General features: G+C 45.6%; 3 protein-coding genes across 3 annotated transcripts; 1 reads left to right on the forward strand and 2 right to left on the reverse strand.

Annotated features, from left to right (window-relative positions):
• The first annotated feature begins 761 nt into the window (after window positions 1–761).
• On the forward strand, window positions 762–3,843 carry Gsc (Goosecoid). The gene is made up of 3 exons (XM_066747770.1): window positions 762–1,216; window positions 1,801–2,096; window positions 3,500–3,843. The coding sequence occupies exons 1-3, from the start codon at window positions 772–774 to the stop codon at window positions 3,758–3,760; spliced, it is 1,002 nt and encodes a 333-aa protein (XP_066603867.1). The 5' UTR covers window positions 762–771; the 3' UTR covers window positions 3,761–3,843.
• A 631-nt stretch (window positions 3,844–4,474) lies between these two features.
• On the reverse strand, window positions 4,475–7,600 carry LOC136784350 (uncharacterized). Its single transcript, XM_066744938.1, has 3 exons — window positions 7,344–7,600; window positions 7,023–7,242; window positions 4,475–6,931 (listed from the first exon to the last, which is right to left on the reverse strand). Exons 1-3 carry the CDS (start codon window positions 7,598–7,600, stop codon window positions 4,475–4,477), a joined length of 2,934 nt encoding a protein of 977 aa, XP_066601035.1.
• Window positions 7,601–16,959: 9,359 nt separating this feature from the next.
• Window positions 16,960–19,416, reverse strand: LOC136786067 (N-acetylglucosamine-6-sulfatase-like). Its single transcript, XM_066747556.1, has 9 exons — window positions 19,043–19,416; window positions 18,910–18,969; window positions 18,644–18,850; window positions 18,424–18,582; window positions 18,172–18,345; window positions 17,899–18,100; window positions 17,527–17,819; window positions 17,352–17,468; window positions 16,960–17,256 (listed from the first exon to the last, which is right to left on the reverse strand). Exons 1-9 carry the CDS (start codon window positions 19,154–19,156, stop codon window positions 17,086–17,088), a joined length of 1,497 nt encoding a protein of 498 aa, XP_066603653.1. The 5' UTR covers window positions 19,157–19,416; the 3' UTR covers window positions 16,960–17,085.
• Between the last annotated feature and the right edge of the window lie 13 nt (window positions 19,417–19,429).

Raw genomic sequence — 19,429 nt, forward strand, 5'->3', positions numbered from 1 at the left:
TGTATATAGTATGCGCTATAGGATGAAGAGTGGGAGGGGCGGAGACATAGGAAAATGGGCTTATCTGTCACATCTTCGTTTCCAAGCCCCGGAGCGGTATTTTGCTAACCAAGGAAAGTGGGAAAGTGGGTTAGGGGAGGGGGTTATAGGGATACAGGGCTGGGTTTATCTGTCACCTCTTGCTGGCTTATCCGAGCCGGCAAGTGGTCCCGTCTGAGGGGCGGAGCTTCCCCTTCTGGCCACACCCACTACAGAGCGAATCTCTCCACGGTGCCAGGCTCCCCAAGCGGGGGGTGATCGCGCTTCGAGGTCACTCGACCCTGGACCAGTGCGCCAGAACTTCTTTTATGAAGGATGTCGCGCCACGAGGGTCACCACCAACGGATCCCCGAGTGTTCATACATGTGACGCGAGAACCACGTCTCGGCCGCCCTTGTCTCTCGCACTCCCGCGGACGCAGTCCTCCTGTAATCGGAGGGACCAACATTTTCCTCGATGCTCATCACCCGCCGTATGCGATAGTGAAGTGACAGTCTCGTAAAGTGCGAATAGAGGTACATAGACCCAATAATTGACAAGGGCCACATTGCGGCCAACCCCCAGTGAGGTACGAATCTTCGGATAGAAGGGAATTGAGAGGAAAAAGTGTGCGCGCGCGAGGAAGAAAAGGGAGGAAGAGGAGCAGCAGTAGTAGAAGAACAGGAAGAAGAAGAAGGAGAGGAGGAGGAGGAGGAGGAGGAGGAGGAAGGCAGCATAGATCATCGGAGGAACATGGTAGAGAGCTCGTACGCGGGTGACTCGCCGCGTTCGCGTTCCCCGATGACGGAGCCGTCGAGCCCGGTACATCAGGATGGTCCCGGCATTTCCGGTTACAGCCACCACAGGTACTTGTACAGCTACTCGCCGGAGAGCTTGCAACAGAAGCTGAAATCCGACGGGCAGGATCTTCCCAGTCCCGAGGAGCAGAGATTATTCCGGAGCCGTGCCGAGGTTTCTCGCGCTGCTTCCTCCTCGACGATGTCCTCCCCCACTTCCATCTTCACGATCGACAGCATCCTCGCCCCGAGACCCATGGGAAACATCGCGCCCACCACTACCGGCCTCGCTGCCATCGTACAGCCGCCGGAGAACCTTGGTTCTCCACCGAGAACCACCGCCATTCATCCTCTTCAGCAACAACTTCATCATCTCGCTTTCACCTCGGCCGATTTCCTCGGTAAGAAAATTTCCTACCCCTACACTCTACAGCCTTTTATTATATTTATCAAACACATTCATACATATATATAATATTATTTGCGCAAACTTACATGCATATACAAAACACGTGTATATGTATATGAGAGAGAAGAGCGCTGTACATGTGCAGCTGAGTATTGTAGCGGCCGGGAGTCTCTGCGGGGTTGCGGCCTGAAAAATCCGCGATCCGACTTTATCACGCCCGAATGATCCAGCCGTGGAGACGTAAAAGTCTACTGGCGCGTTTTTCGCGCGAATCTCCGCGCGTCCTAAGCAGCTTTCCTTCTCCAGGCATCCTGGCGAAATGTCCCGCGGGACGCTTTATCAGCGCAAATGGAGAGAGGAAAAAATTTCCCTCGTAGAATTCCCTTCTGGTGGTCCTAAAGCCGGCCCCCGTGAAATCCCTGCAGAACGTGTCGGCGGCGTCTCCGCTAAGCCTCCCGGCCAGATTTAACCTCGCTTTCTATCAACCTCCGCGCTGCCGAATTTTTCTCGAGGGGCACCAGCAAAGGTTATACCGACGAGTTCTCGTGCAACGGAGAATGACAAATTAATTTTCAGCCGCTGCTTATCCAGGATTGTACTCCGGAGGATACGTCGCGGCTATGGCGGCGGCTGGAGTGTCCTTGCACGGTCAGCCAGCCTTCTATCACTCGAGCGCGGGCCATCCTTACCAGATGAATCCAAACGCACCGGGAGTCGGCCCGATGGCCAAGCGGAAGCGACGCCATCGCACCATCTTCACCGAGGAACAGCTCGAGCAACTCGAGGCAACCTTCGACAAAACCCACTACCCCGACGTCCTCCTCAGGGAGCAGCTGGCTCTTCAGGTCGATCTCAAGGAGGAAAGAATCGAGGTAAATCCCAAAAGCTTTCGAATCGATATAACCATGCATATATATATATATATATATTCATTTTGACCTCTCGCAAATCAATTTTAATAGCCTCGCGCGTTAAAGCATTATGACCTGGCCAAGCCGCATTAGAAGGATAAACAGTCACGGCAAATTGTGCGAGATGCGCCTAGCCTCCTGATGTTTACACTGCGCCACCGCTCTGCAACCCGATAGCCTTTCTTTGCCAGAAAGTAATTAGATGCCTTTGACAAATTGCTCTTTCAATATATGCCCCGATACTCTACTCTGTCAATAACGACCATCCCCGTGTTCTCTGTTTAATCTACTAATTTATCCCGCGTTTCCTAACGATACATATATATATATATATATATATATATATTTATGAACACTCTACATACACCATTAAACGCTAAACGGAACTCTGGGATCTGCCTGGGACGTTTCTGGAAGTGGCCGTCGCGCATTTCATTTTCTCCAAGGGCGACTCGGCTTGGAATTAAATTTTCTTCCTTCTCCCCCACCAAGAAACCCACCTTTTTCGACAAAGTGGAATTTCGCCTCTCTTTCATCACCGGAAATCTGTATATACGACAGTGTGCATAAGCTTCGGAAGAGAGCTCGGTGAGACCAAGAGAGATTTCTTCCTGAATGACTGGAGTTTGATTCACGTGAAAATTCCAAAGATAAGAGCGATGATTGCGGGAAACGATTAACAGCTCGTCGGTGCGGCCCACCCACGTGGTCGGCGTGGATTAAAGGAAATCCCGGAGGTCCTTCGACACTGAAACAACATATACCTGCGCCAGTCGGCTCCGCTCCGGGATACCATATAGTATATATACTACTGTACATCCTCTGTTTCCTACATTATACATACATATATATACAGAAGAGGTACAGAGTATAAGCTGCAGAGAAGGAGCAAAAATCGTATCGATTGTCCGTCTCGGCGAGAATCGATTCGGACAGGCGTAAAGAACGGATGCTGATTTCCGTTTGATGTTCCACCCTCATCGCCTCGTCTCGTTAGACCTTAGACACCCCTTTTATACCGAAAACCACTCGCGCGTCGAACTACCGCGCAATAAATTTCAAACTTTCAATCTCCCTCAACCGGACAATAATTAATTGCGTGCCATGCACGAAAAAATCTCAATTTCTTGTCCTCTTTTTCGTTCTGTTTCAATCCATGGTAGGGTATACAGAGAAGCGCATTCTTTCAGCGCTGCTACAAAGATCCACTGTCGTTTATAGCGTGGTTCGGTGGAGCGTAGCGGCCAATGCAAATATATACCCTGCCCCGGTACCGACCGGCTGTTTCTCCTGATTAAACAACCGCTACTCCAGGTGTTGGCCCGAGATTCGTGCAATCACAGAGAGTTATTCGATGATTTCAGGTGTGGTTCAAGAATCGCAGAGCAAAATGGCGCAAACAGAAGCGAGAGGAGCAAGAGCGTTTGAGAAAGTTGCAGCTGGAGCAGCGACAACGACCGGAGGACGGTCCAGCCTCGGCTGTGAGGGTTGGCACCGGCCACTTGACCTTGAACAGGGCCCAGCAACAGCAACCGCAGCAGCAGCAGCAACAACAGCACCAACACCAGCACCATCATCAGCAACACGATCACGACACCGACAGCTCGGACCTCGAAGTGGCGTAGATGAGTTTGTTGGTTCTAGCTGTGCTTCCTTTCACATCGAGCAAACTCCTGTAAATAATATCTCAGCCTGTAAATATCCCTGTAAATATCGAGATAATCAATGTGTATAAAGGAAATAAATTATTGCGTATAAAGATAGGAGTAATTTTGTTGGTGAGCCGAAAAGAATTTGCGAGAATGAGAGGTTTGCGCGCGCGTGCTCGCGAGACACCGCAGGGACTGTATATTATATATATATAGTTGGACGGGCCAAGCGAGCGGCGAAAGTTGCAGCCAAGTTTTCCGGAATGTACACACAAAGCCAGAGGACCTTCGGGCCAACTAGCTAAGACGTTCCTCCTTGAAACTTTAATAGACTCACGGCACTGCTCAGAGCCAAATACGATCAAGCTAAGTGTGTACTTTCCTGCACCGAGGAGGAATCCTGTCAACCCTCTGGGGCAAAGAAAAAACCAACGATTTCCAGTGGTTAAATTTTTAATGGGGATAAATGATTGGATAGGCGTCTTCGCGACTGATTGGAGGAGGGAGCGGTGCTTGGAAGAGAAGAGGGAGAAGAGGAGAGAGAGAGAAAGAGAGAGAGAGAAAAGTGCAGAAACAGGCTTCGCGGAATATTGATTCCTGAAAGGTTTCGATGGAAGCCGCGTCGAAGCCTCCCCCGCGCAGTATTCTCCACTAGACACGGCGATAAAGCATGCAAAATTCAATTGTAACTCAATCGCTGTCCTTGCAGACCGTTCTATCCAGACTTTTCCTCAGGTTCTCCTGCCTTCTGTTCTTCCAGTTCCTCAAGTGTTTCTTCTTCTGTTCGTCGAAAGGACAAAGCTCGGCGGGCTTCTTCCTGCTACCCTGCCGGTCGTTCCTTCTCCTTCCCGGAAATTCCATCTTCTTGCCAAGATCGATGACCTTGAGGATCTCGATAGGATTGAGGGCAAAGCTCGTGCACTCGGGCGAGGCGACCGTCAGAACCAGGATGATGATGAATCTGTTGAAGGACGTGGCCCTGAGCAAGTAGGCAGCACCACCCCCGTGCGGGAACAAGGGTGGTCCGAAAGAATTTACGTCGCACATATAGTAGGCGCCGCAGAACTTGAAGATACCGAGGCAGGAGGCCTCGCACGTCAGGATCGCAAATTTGTACTTGAGGAACATTTGCTGAACGCTTCTCCAGAGGTTCTTCGTCGACGCCGCGTAGAGCCTTCCGCAGATGGGCGGAAGTACCCTGGCCTCGAACATCGTCTCACCGATGCTGAAGTGATTCATCAGGTACTTGTTCCAGGACTTTACGTGACTGTACTCCGGCAAGGTGGCCTTGTACTTGGCTTCGAGCTTACTGTGGCTGTAGTACCTGTCGCCGCACATGACTATCACGTCGAGGATCTTGGAGCTCCAGTATTCCGGCGCCATGATCCTCGTCATCCCCGCGCAGACGACATAGCAAGCGTAGGTCTGCATGGCACGGTTCTCGCGATCGAACATCATGTCGGTTATGTGAAGTTCGCCCCACAATGAGAACAGTTTGTTGGACTCTTCGACGGTGAACTGGTGCCAACGCATCTTCGGCGTGTTATCCTTCTTGGTCTTCTGAGGCTTCTTGTCGGACCTCGACCAGGTGACCGAGTGGAGTTTCAGCCAGGTCGGTTTCTCTATGTCGACCGGTTCGTCTCCCTCGTCCATCTCCACCGTGCAGGGATCCCGGCTGTCCAGTGGATCGAACGGACACTCCTCGATGGTCTTCCTCTTGACCAGCTCCTTCGGCTTCATCGGTCCTCTCTTCTCCAGCAACTTGAGGTTGTGAAGCTTGCAGCAGTTGTAAATCACATTGAAGATTTGTATGTCGAACAATCGAGGTCTTTCCACAGTATCTTCGATGCGTTCTCCAACTACTTCGAACTGTTGCTCGCCGGAATCTTCGAGATAGTCCTTGGGAAGCTCCAGCTTGCCAGGGTATCCTTCCCCGTAGCGTTCCTCTCCGGTCAGCTCGTTCACGTCGGTGGTGGGAGTCAACCCTTCCGCAGCATTGAGTTTGGTATCGTCGATGGTCACCACTACCTCTGGAAGGATTTCTTCGGGCATTGGCAGTTGGTAGGCATAGGCTCTTATCAGAAGAATCATAAGGTGCCTCTTGAGTGCCTGTTTCGAGCAGAGCTTCATTATACAGGCGTAACCGTTGTCGTCCCAGAAGCCAAACTCGTCGCATCTGTAAGGGTTGTAGAGGTACCAGAACTGACCGTCTCTCCAAAAGGCCAGGCTGAACCTCGTAGTCTTGAAGATGCAATTTCTGAAGCGAGCGGGCAATTCGTCGAACCATCCCTCGATCTCTTCGGTCTCTTCGTGAATGAGAATCTCGTGCTCGTCGGTCCTGTTTTGATAACCCAATAGCCTTTTGGTCTTCATCAATTCCGGACGCTCCGAGACATACTTCTTCCTAATGTACGGCTCTTCGTAATCGAAACTCGCATTTTCAAAGAACGGAATGTCTTTGAGCTCTTGGGCCAGTTCCACGTCCACGTCGTACTTGTAATTATAGACCACCAAGTCGTTCAACTTCTGTCGCTCGTGGTTTTTCGTCTTCACGTTTATCATACCAACGTGAGTGAAGAGCATCCAGGCGTGGTCGTATATATAGTCAATGTTCGCTGCCCAGGCGTACTTGTACCTGATTTGGGTTTTAGCCAGCAGAGCGACCAGAGCTTGGTAGAAGCAGAACTTCCAAGTGTTCCGTCTCTCGCGGAAACAGCAGAGGTCATGAAGTCGCATGCCTTTCGAGCCCCTGATGAGCACCGCCGAGTGGACTCTTAAATTTCTCATCGAGAGCATCGCGAAACTCACGTAATCACCGTCGACCAATCCCTGCTGATCGCCGACCGCTCGGTCGATCAGTATCACCTCGGGATTCGGACAAATCGGAGGTATCCTCGCGTGACCGAGTTCCTTGGCAATGGCAAATTCGAGCTTCTCTTCCTCGAGCTCCGGATCCCCGCTGGATTCTTCGCTGTCGCAGGGGAAGAGGTCCCGTCGCTTCCTCTTCTTGGCCTTTTCGCGGGCCCTCACCTCCGCTCGCAAATCTCGAGTGGTGCACGGCCACCTCTTCGGCCACTCTTCAGCTTCCTCTTCCGTGTCCGTTTCCGTTTCCGAATCTCCATCCTTGCGGCGACTGGACATGTCCACCTAAAATATTATAAGAGAAGAAGCCTATCCTTACGTAAGAAGAACAATGCACCATGCGCGTTCTTCTTCTTGTCGGTCGTTGCGAACAAACCCGAGGATCACGGCGCATTCTCCTCCATATTCGAATCTTCTTTTCCGGTTGAAGATTGTCGGGTAGCTCGTTTCTCGGCTCCAACTGGAATCCCGACATTGGGAAGCAAGCGTAAGGTGGACCACCGACCTCCTCCTTCGAAGCGTAATGCGTCAAATCAGCGGCCTTCCTTTCCTTAAACCTGTCCTTAGCATCCAGTTCCTCGTTCTTCTCGGCATACCTTTAATTTGATTTATCGAATTTTTAATAGTTACTGCTTCGCTATATATAGCACAGTACTTTGTTCTCTTTTCAATTTATTACAAATAAAATACGTCTTACAGTCTCATGTAAGTTCGCCAAAGATTCTCGTCGCACTTCCATTCTTCCCTCAAGCACTTTTTCATCTGGAATTTGCCCACTTTCGGAGCGTCGGTTCCACCTTTTAACCTCTCGGTAGTCTCACCATCGGGACTCTCCGAATCCTCGTGCTCGGTTGTCACGAAACTCTCACTATCCTCCCCGACATCCTCCTCCTCTTCTTCCTCTTCTTCAGCTTCCTCATCGGAAGAACTTTCGCTTTCCGTTATTTCGGACATCTCTTCGCACTAGAATTTATCTAATTTTCCTGGAATCAAGCGAGTTAGTGCGAGTTGAGCGACGAGATCGAAAGGAGACCAAAAGAGAAGGTTGTCGAAAAGGAGATAACCTAAACACTGTGAAATTAGTCGATCGAGATATCGCAACGCATTATTTATCCGGTCGCGATTTTCACCCCTGGGATTTGTAGCACGAAGACGCGCACGTGCGGGGCTCCTAAATCCAATAATGATTTCAATGCGAGCCGTACGATATGGTTTCGAGCTATTTCTAGCGAATAACCGCTGTAATTTTATAAACAGTTTGAAAATCTTGCGTCACGGTTGGGCTTCGGGCGACGAGATTGCCTCTGGCCGAGTGCGGCTTCGTTCTCGCGGCTACGAAAATATAATTAGAAAATCATGAAACGAAACGCTAATTCCAGAACGAAAGGGCGACCCCACGAACCCTTCTCATAACTCGAAAGTTTTGCTTATAATTGAATCGATTCTCTTTTGCACATCAAGCTGAAAATCGCTCACGTCGAACTGGCAGACTTTTGCCCTTCTCTTCGTCAAATCACCAAATTGACCTCACATAATTTTTTTCCATGTTTTCTACATTTTATTATGTGCCATGCAGGTCACGTCCATATTCGCTCGAGGGATGAGAATTCGTTAACGCGCAATTAGTAAAAAATTACAGAGAATAATTTACGGCGAGTAATTGGAGGTCCAATTGAGTTTTTCAAATTGGCCATCGATGAGCCGGGGGCAGATTTTCTATTATTTTTTCATTCGTTCATTTAAATCTGCCGACTACTCCCTTAAATATCGTAGTTATGAAAGCCGATCGATGCAAAAATTTGGTGAAACTGTTGAAAACTTGTATATATATATATATATATATATATATAGTTTCTGCATAGATTTTCTTGAGTCGAAAGGGTCTGAGCAGGAGAGAGAGAGAGAGAGAGAGAGAGGCTGGTTGTCGGCGGTGTAGAGTTTTCGGGTGGGTTGGAGCGCGCACACACGAGGGATTTCTGAAGGGTCGAAGGGAGCTGGCTAGAATCAACAGTGCATTATACGCAATAACGCAGAAAACGCCCGTTATCCTTCCTGATCAGTTACGACAATGCACGATCCAATTAACCCAATGTCGATTCTCTTTCTCCCTCTCTCCCTCTCTCTCCATATACGTATAATTTCACCGAGCAGTCCTTCTCTTTTGTTGATTTTAACGAATCAAATAATAAAGCGGAAAATTCAGGAATTACGGCTATTATCATCTATACGATATACAAGTTTTGAATGTTCTCTTGATTTTTTCATGCTACCTCCCTCCGTGCATTTACGAATGTGCTGTTGGATTAGCAACGATTAAAAATCCGGTCAGAAATGAGGCAAAAGTTTGCCGAGCGATCTGTTTTCCTCTGAATAGCTAAAAAGATTGAAAACATTATTTCTCGCTGGGGATTTTCGAACGGTTGGGAATTTTCTCGACGTGGAAAACGATTAAGCTGTTATAATGTTTTAAGTGATTGAGATGCATTACAAATATTTTCGCATAAACCAAATTTAAAAGCCGCAAAATACGATCGGTTCTCGTATTTCGATTGGACTGCAAATAAAGCTGCGATATGATGAAAATTATTATATAATGTTGCCCGAACGAAAGGAGTTTCCAATGTTACAACAATTGAAAGCGATCGAGTAGAATTCATTTCAATCGGTGCGCGGGCTGCTGTACTGGTGCCAGTTTCGTTTCGCTGCACGGGGGTGGGAAAGAGTTGGACCCTGGAACGCCCGGGGAAGCAACGACAAGGGGTGTAAAATTAAATTTTCCAGACGCGACAAAACTAAACGGACGTGTGGTATATGTGCTATGCGATATTTCATCATTTACACCATATAGGCAATTACTTCAATCCCTGCACGGACCACACCGCACTGATTTCACATACACGCACGCACGCACACACACGTAAAGAGAGAGAAATTATCAAGATTTTTGCCAAGACAAGTTTCTCGTTACCTCTTCTCCTCGTACGCATCGTAGACATTGGAAATCCACGAAACTCGATCGATATGCATTTTCCAATGGCTGAATTTCATTAAAGTTTCGTGGAGTTTGTACGATTTTCTCGTTGACGGAGTTGGCGGGGATCAGCAGGCCGATTCAAAAAGTTCGAGTTCCCTGGAACTTATGGTGCGGCGCGGTGGCGGTGGTAACCGCCTGACAATATTCCCACGGGATATTCTAGCAACGGGACTCGTGGAGAAAGCTTCCCCTGCCAAATTTCACCGTACGGTTGCTATTTAAAGCTTATTCCTGCGCGGCTTTTCCATGCGATCCATACGGGCCATCATGATTGCTGGAGATTTGTACGATTTGTTTATGTTAAAAGGAAAAAGAGGGAAATGGCAATAAATAAAATGAGAGGATGCGGGAGATATTAATCCGCGGGGCTATGAAAGAAAATAGAGCGATGCAATAAGCACAAGTCGAGCTGTAACGTACATATATATACATGTATGTAGTATGTGTGTATATGTATACAACGTGGCGTGGCGTGGCGTGGCGTGGCGTGGCGTGGCCTGCATTTGTCCCATTGCCGCAGACTGTGTAAACACGTGCTCTCTCCGCAGGATAACCTCCTGCGGATCGAGTCGCGTAAAGGGGAGGGTATAGGAGGTTGATTTTCGTTCGGGGCCAGCGTAGAAATCGTGCAGGTTTCTATCCCCGCGGGCTATATTCCCGGAATCAGCTGCCAGATTATTCTATTACCGCGTATCAACATCGGGTTTGTTTGCTCTGAAAACACGAGCCCGCCACATTGTTTCAGGCAGATAAAGAATTTAACGTCGGGTAATTAAAAGGGCCCGACCCCCGAGCCATCGGCCACGACCCGATTCACCGCATGTTATCGTCTCTCTTATTCAAAGAGAGCCAACCTGCTGCACCCAGCAAATCCTTCGGCACACGTTCTCGCGAACCTTTCGATATTCTTCTCTCTCTCTCTCTCCCTACACCTTCGCTACTCGAGGCTCGAGCTCCTTTCTCGCTTGCCTATATAGCTGCTGTGCTGAACCGAAGGATATTTTCTTCGCGAGAGAGATCTATATAGAGGGCAAGGGAGATAGGGGGGGGGGGGGGGGTAGGGAGGAGAGGAGGAGAAAGAACGCAGGATATATTGAAACAGTCGAGGCTGTGGAATGTCGCGTTTCAATCATTCCGCTGCCGCGCTATTGCGAGAGGCAGAAATCGACGGTATTCTCGTCCACCCCCGCAGCCACCCCCACAGAGTTCTACTGCAAACCCTGCACGCGCGCGTTTCTATGCTTCAATATATCTGCAGAAAATAATACGTTTGGTGGAAAGCGAGGATCGATGCTATAGTCTTGTTTTCATATATATATGTATATATAAATAGTATACAGGAGAAATTTGTGCAGAGCGATAAAAGTCAGGAATCGCGGCGCTTGACAGGAGTCAAAGGCATTCGGAGCCAATGAGTGCTTTATTGAGTTGGCGAGGAAGAGGCGGTTAATAGCCGGAGGACAATGGACACGGTGCTTGTCGAGGGGTGGTAGGGGGGTTTTCGGCAGGCGTCACTGTGTGAGACCCTCGCCGAGATAATTGAGCCGTCAGCTGCACGAGCCTCGAGCGCCATGATAGGGCCGCCTGCACCCACTCAACCCACCCACCCTCCGCTGCCAACAGGCCTTCGGCACTTTTAGGCCTAACGCCCTGTATATCGCGTTACACCGGAACCTGCCGAATAATAATGCCTCCTGTGCCTTGCCTTCTCGGATATATATATATATATATAGTCATACCATAATCATTGGAACAAATTTCACTTCTCAACGAAAAGAAGAAGAAGAAGAGGAGGAAGCGCGCGATGCATCGATCCAAGGACGCGTATGTAAACAAGCCAGCCGAGTTTACGGCCGGCAAAGTCTATAACGATCTCTTGAGAAAGTGAGAAAAAATATTCCAAGCCCTTGGTCCTAATCTCCCTTTCTTTATTGCGGCCCTAAAGGTGTATTATTGCGTGTAGGCCCCGCTAAACGTTAAGCCAAACAATAAGCCATGTTATGGTAAAGGGTCCAGCCAGCGTTTTCATCCCCCTCGAGAAAGTACCTGGATTCGTGCTAATATTAACGGGCGGCGGCCGATTAAATCGGCTGGGTCCCAAAAGGGAAGAGAAATTACATCCGGAAAACAGGAATTTCGCGGCAGCCGATTATCCGTCCCTAGACACGTCGCGTACACGAGTACATGGTCCAGCCCTATCCGAGGAAACGACCCACACCCCCTGCGGCCCAAGGCTAACTCTGTACCTCTCGGCGGCGGAGCCACACACGCACATATACACAATACAGAGTGCAGAGCAGCTCGGTATATATATACATATATATATATATATATATATATATACAGAGAAGGAGAGGGAGAGAGTAATACGCGACCGGTTCAGGTGAGTCTCTCTAAAAGTGCGTGGTACGCGACGTGGCGTGGTAACTGATGGTTAGGTGGAGGGTGGGGGTAGGGAAGCGCAGGGACCACCCCACCCTGGACAACTCGGTGATCGAAAGAGACCACGCCTACCACCCCTACAACCGACCAATCAACCATCAGACTCTCGATGGGGATGCAACCAGACCGGAAGCTGTCATCCTGCTCGAGTCCACAGCTACAAATCGACAATTTAACGCTTTTAAGCGTCTCCCAAAGGAAACTACCCCATACCTTATCCCCCAAGCAGCTACATCTCGCCTATACGTTGTTTGCTAATCCTCTATACAATCTCAGTCCTATATATATAATTATAACCCGATGCTGATTGGATGCGCAGTCACACAAATGAACGATACAGAGGATATTTGCGTGCTGTCATGTGCTAGTATACATCTATATACATATACATACGCAGTACACCTACTACCTGTCAGGGCGAAGATGTAATCGCAAGAATCAAAGAGAAAATCATCGAGGCGTCTGAGAGAAAAGGGACGAGGGTGTTACTAAGCATCAGGAAGCCATTTCGGGTTTCTCGTTTGATTAACGCACCACATTCTCATCCTGCACGATATTATTCACCGAGCCTCAAAGTGGAATGCCAATAATAATGCCATTGTAAACGAACCGTAGAGTATTGTGTCTTCTGACAGATAGTCGAATTTATCCTTGTAGTACGACATTCACCCCCACCAATACGTACCACCCTCCGCCTTTCCTCCTATAGCGTCATTATTTCAGTTGGAAGACAAGTACAACTGCAAACGTACCTATATATATTTGGCTGCTCGGTACTTTAGCTTTGATTACGTTTTATGATATGGCCGAGAGCTGCATGCCTAGCAGCCCCCGGGCATACTTCCTTCGCGAGCCAAGCAACTGAATTAAATTGACGCGGTGCGCTGCTAGAAGGGAATAACGAATAACCTCTGCACTCATAAATGGAATTGCATAAACTAATTTAGCGATAAAATCCTCGTTAAGGGATATAGCCGCTGCCCTCGAGGGCTGCTCTAGCTTGCAGCCTCTCACTGTGAAAATATTTTCGCCAATGATCTGGAAATAAAAATAAAGGGGTTTTCATAATTGCAAAGCTGTTTTCTCTCATAGCACGGTGTCACCAGAGGCACACACCGATTATACGTATTTCAAATGGGATAGACAGAGAGAGGTTATCCTTCACATTCGGATATATCGTATTCTCTGTTATTCTATCCTGCGACTACCCCCCCTCCCTTCCCCACCCCTTCCTCTCCCCCTCTCCCAACCCCAACTCCGAAAACCCATCTGCATCCGGCGCTGCTCAGTTCTCACAGCAAAATTTTACGTCAACTCCATTGACGAGAGTGTTGACTGACAATCGAATGATAATAACTGCGCAAACGCGATTCCTCTCCCGAGATTAATAGATCAGGACTATGATTTTCGCATCGACTGTTCCTTATATATATATATATATATACCGTATATGTAGCATATACGTATAAGATTGCGTAGTTTATGCGGGAGAATCTGATTTGCAGCAGGCCACAGACCGCAATGAACGAGCGTGTGTTCCCGTAGAGAGCTGCCACTGACAGTACAATTAACTGGTGCAAGCGGCGCGGCGGTGAGAGCGACGATCCCTTCGCGCGCTTCGTTATCGCGATCCTGGAGTCAACAGATTCAAGCCCCACTCTCGACACCCGCGTTGCTCACTTAATAATTCAAATTAAGCAGAGTAATCACCGAAACTGGCCTTTTAATTAAATTAAAGAGAGACCAAGTGCGACAGATGTCTGTGAAAAGTAAATCCGTCGCGACGGTGTAGGAGCGCCAGGTGTATAAGAGAACGAAGCGCTTGGAAATCTGTCGAGGGGTAGCTCGGGGGTGGTACGAGTGCTCGATAGAGTGTCGCATCATGAAAGCACCATTAACTCTAGATTACAGCGCTGTGGTATTTACAGAGCCCAAGGGCGTAACGTAATACACCCCCACCCCCTTTGGCATCCTTTCTATTATTCCGCTCTCCTTGACAACCCCGATATATATATATATATATATATATAGCAGTAGTAGTATACGCGAGACCATCTTATACTTTCGTCCCTTGACAACTTTTGCAAGCACCACAGTCTCTCGATCGAGTTTTCTCATCTTTTTTCTCCCTCGCCCTTCTTACAAACCTCCTATGAGCCTCTTCGTGTCTCTCTCTCCCCCTGGCCAACCCTCCTTCCTCTCCCCTGCACAAGCCCCAACCTCGAGAATATATTTACCCTCCAGCCCACGAGATGTATCACTTTGCTTCATTTAATATCGTGGGACGCCATTGTTCTCGCTAACAGCGGATCACGGCTAAAATAATACCAGCTAATGGCTCCTGGCTTTAAGCTGACAAACAGCACCACGAGTGTAATAATATAATTCTACTCCCCGAATGTCCCTAATACCACGCGATGCTCCTTTTTTCTTCTCCCTAAAGAAAATTCACCCCATCCTCCCCCTCATGCTCCTTACGAGCCAATCTAGCTGCACACCAATCGCGTCTCCTTCTCTCTATTTTCTATATTACTATATATATATATATATATATATATATACTATAATATACATTTAAATTTCTTCTTGGCTAAATATTACTTTTCAACGAAGCAGCGGCTATTCCTGTCCTCTCGCACGGCTGTAAGGTAGTAGTGTACTATAATAAAGCGTGATGCCTGTATTTGTCGCGGAAATAATTAATTAACGGTAGCCGGAGCGCTGAACCAACCACTTCCGGCTAGCCCTTTTGCCCTGCAACCCTTATATTACCGTGTCGCAGCTCAGTTAACGCGAGCGGGATAATGAAAAGCTCGGGCAAATATAGAATTTCTCGTAAAAACTACAAATTACTGCGGCCACTGAAATTATTCGAGGCAACCGCCAAAGTAAGAATGGGTACCTCCAAGTTAATTTTTCAACTGGCGTTCTACTCTTCCTTTTTTCTCGCCTTCGTTTCAAGCTTTCCTCCACGGTTTCTACGCAGCAGGAGCTCGCAGGAGAATCGCAAATTCGACAAATGTTCATTAATTCTAATAGGTGCATACAGCTAGTATACGTATGCGAAGGAAGAAAAGGATCAAGAGAAACGACTCTCTCTTGCGTCGAGAGCGGTTCCTGTTTTGGTATTGGAACGCAGCTGAAGTCTGCGTGCTTTGTTGTTAGCCGTCGCCGCGATGCACCAACAGCAAGAATCGATCGATTGATCCAACAACGAGGGATTAACAGTTGGAATTGTAAGGTCGTTACATCCTCAGTGAAACGTGCATAAGTCGGCTTGTGAGAAGTTTTCTCTCTCTCTCTCTCTCTTCATTGTCCAGTCGACCGAGTGATCGCTCCTTCTACGCGAGGATCAATGGCTTTCTGGATTTTCATCCTAAATTTTCATCCTCACCCCCGGCTAGGCCTGAAAAACCACTTTCCGGAAGTTTGACGATCAATCCCCAACGACTAATGTTTGTCAAAGCTTCGGGCGAGGTTCCTTCCACTATACTCCTATATACTATATTATCCCCGATCCATACCTACAACTATACAAATTCATATATTTCATTCGAAATTTGAAAAACTGAGCTATTTTTGGTAAAAAAAAAAAAATTGTGTAGTACTCTCTGCCACGATGAGTTTTCTCGGGTCATCTTCTTTGTCGAGGGACAAAGAGTTTCGGACATTAATCCAGGGACTGTTGGAAAAATGTAAAAGCCTGTTTGAACAATGGCAGGGCGTCAGCCTCGTTTCTCAAGTTTCAAAACTTAACTCCAGTCTAGCTGGCCCTAACGCCTAAAACAATATTGGGGGTAGGGATGGATTGGGGGTTGCTGGGGGTTCGCTGGGGGTTAGCCAGGATCGGTGCACATTAGATATTTATTTAAGGTCGTCCGACACGGTTGCTTTACTCTCATTCGCGCTGGAATTGGTAAATACATCCGTGTATGTAGCTCCCTGTCAGTGTAGTCGTCAAGTTGTTGGCACTAAGTACTCCCAAAACCCGAAATGTTGACCCAGTTAATAGCTTCGTGTTTGATTTGACTACTGCTGCTGCTGCTGCTACTGCTACTGCTCGTCCTGCCACTTCTCATTCCTCATTCCTATTTCCCCCATGCTTTTCATTGTTCCGTCAGCCTCGTACATCGCACCACTCCACACGTACCCCTTCTACATCCGCCTTCCAATCAACCTTTAATAATTAATCGATTCAAGGCGAAAATCATTTGTCTAATTATCGCTATTATATATATGATTTTTTATTTTTTTTTTTTTTTTCGTAAACTGACTACAAAGGAGCTCCACTGCCTCTTTATTTTCCGATTGGTTGATTCGCTTTAAATATCTATTTTCCAGCTTGCCGAATATCGGAGAGAGAAAAACTTTTGGTGGCAGTATCGAGTTACGCAAGCAGCGCTTAATTATCGAATAATAAACTAGATTCGATAATAACGGAGCGAAAGCTTTCTGATAAAATCTTCATTGAATAATCTTTTGTCCATTTAGTATTCCAATGTCTTGATTCAATCAATATATTAACTCGACGACAATCGTTTTTCCATATAAAATTCCATGCTTTTTAGCAACATAAATAAACGATAAAGAAGCCGACGGAATTTTTTTCTTCGTCTCCAGCGGGCAATTGCTATTCAGATATTCCAAGCTGCGGGGCTTTAATAAAAATATTTGCTAAGGAAACAAGCGAGGATACTTTGGCTGGAAGATGGGTTATTCTTATATCCCGACTTCAATCTTTTCTCGTTGATTTCCATAAATGCAGTAATTCCGAATAAGATGTCTCTAAAAGATACGCAAATTCCCTTTCGTACAAACTTCTTATTCTCTTCCTCTCTCTTTTTTTATCAGTTCATTTATTATAGACTTAATATACAATAATTGTTACTGCCATATTTACTGGCAAATATAAAATTATAAAAATAACATCGCTTAAGCTAGGAGACACTAACTGGACACTAAATTATTTATGATATTTAGGCTGGGTACCTGTATAAACACAGGTTTTATCTTTACACTTTGAAATCTTATTCAATCGCTTTCGGAATCGATGTCTCAATGCACTCTTCATAATCTTGCCGATATTCTTCAACTGATAATTATCGGTGGCCAGATCGTAGGCTTCTATGAATTGCTGTGAACAAATTTTACCGGCCGTTACAGTATTATTTATATATGAAATATTGTTTGCGAGCTTTTCTTTCAAAATCGATTAAACAAATCAGTTACCTCATCGTCCTCGAACGTGCAAAATATATTATTGAAATTTGGGGACATTCTACGTATACAGCTGTAAGTATTATTCAAAGCATCCAAGCATTTGCAGGCTAGGTTCTTGTTGCAAAGCTGAAACAGAATTTCTTTGTCATTTTTCACATAATCTCGCATTTTTCAATCAGCTTACACTGAGGTTTGGATCAGAATCGCTGGGGCATCCAGACGCCGGCTTTACTTTGGACTTTTCTCCCTTGTACTCTATCAGTACAGTTCTATCAATTGCTAGATTATCGCTCAACAAAGAAGTACCATCCGAAGGACGATTGATGCCTGCTATTTCCAAAATTGTAGCAAAAAGATCTACGCTGCTAACTGGACTTGTGACTTCTGATTGCAAAATATTTGGGCCGCGAATTAATAGTGGCACTCTAATATCCGTTTCGTACGGCATTCGCTTATCTATCGGTAAACTGAATTGTCCTGAAAATAGTGTTCTTATTTAAACAAAAAGTATTACTTGGATTTTGTATTTTTTTCTCTGCTGTAATTAAGCAATTACCAATATGATATCCATTGTCTGATGTAAATATAATGTAAGTGCTACTTAGGAGATTCTTCTCTTTTAATCTTGCATACACAGCTTCTACAAGTTCATCTAAAGCTAAAAGAGTCTCCCATCTTTTTCTATAAGTTTTGTCTAACTCTGGAAGAACATTATCTGGTAGGGGTCCCGGGCCTCTTCTTACAAGCCAGTGTTTATTCTGTAAAACATTAATTTAGACTAAAATGTTGTAACAGCTTTAATTTTTATATATAGTAAGTAAAAACTTACTGTTTGTACTGGTGTATTGAAGTTAGGAGTTCTTTTAGCTCGTATGGCTTTATATTTATCATTATGTCTTAGAGCAGGTGTAAAAGGTTCATGTGGGGCTGGTGGTGCCAAAACCATTAAAAAGCTATCACTTACAGAGTTCCACTTTCTTATGTAATCTGTTGCTAAATTTTTCTAATACAAATTTAGGGAATTGCTTAAGTACAGGTATTTTATCTCTACCTTCTTACCATAAATTGGTGCAATACTTACAATTACATCTGTAAGATATTCCTCTGGCTTTTGATTATACTTCTTTTCATTACCATTTATCGATAAAATATAATTATAGTACTTTGAATTGCCTTTTAGTCCATACCAATCGTCCCATCCAAGTGGTTTTCTTAGCCCTCCTGCTTTTGGATCTCCATACTATATAATTAATATCTTCATTAACATCTTTTAAGTTACAAAAAATATATATTTACTATACCTGATTCAAATATTTTCCTGCATAAAATGTTTTATAGTTCATATCTTGTTTCAAATAGCTGGCAAAAGTTTGATTCTCGAAAGTATTTTGCCATTGAATGCTATTGCAATTACCTTCCAACGAATTATTTACCACTAAATGGTTATGCTGGTACCTTCCAGTTAAAATGGAAGCTCTGTTGGGACAACAAACTGGAACTGCTGCAAACTAATACAAAATTTTAAAAAATCTTTTAATAAAAGTGATTTTTTAATAAATATACATACACAATTGGTAAACGTTTTTCCATTTTGACCAATCAATGTTGCAGTTTTATTCAAAGGAGTCTGCAAAATTGCTAATATAAAATTACAAAGAAGAGGGAGAGAAAAACTTAAAATTAATTTAAATTATATTTACCATTCCATCCAGAACAATATCTAAATCATCAGCAATTATCAAAATTATATTTCTTGATCCCATTGAATGGGATATGATAACGAATAGAGTAATTATTACTTCGTAAAGAAGCATTATGAAATAAAATTGAATGAAGAGCTGCAGTAGTGGAGTTGATGTCAATAAATCGACTGAACGAGCTTGACTGATATCTAATAATATCTATTTGTAAATTATTCTTGAAGATATTCTCACTCTGTTCTCATCGGTAGTTTATCATTATGTTAAATATAAATTTTTCTATAATCATACTTGAGAGAGATTGCAGACAAAAAAAAAGCTGTGTGTGTTCGCTAGATAATTTTTTTATTTAAAAAAGATTACAGTAGACGTAGTCACGTAAAGGTC

This window comes from Prorops nasuta, unplaced genomic scaffold, assembly GCF_024137725.1.
Source record: "Prorops nasuta isolate Cenicafe-Biocafe unplaced genomic scaffold, Cenicafe_Pnas_1.2 PNAS00003, whole genome shotgun sequence".
NCBI classification, from domain to species: domain Eukaryota; kingdom Metazoa; phylum Arthropoda; class Insecta; order Hymenoptera; family Bethylidae; genus Prorops; species Prorops nasuta.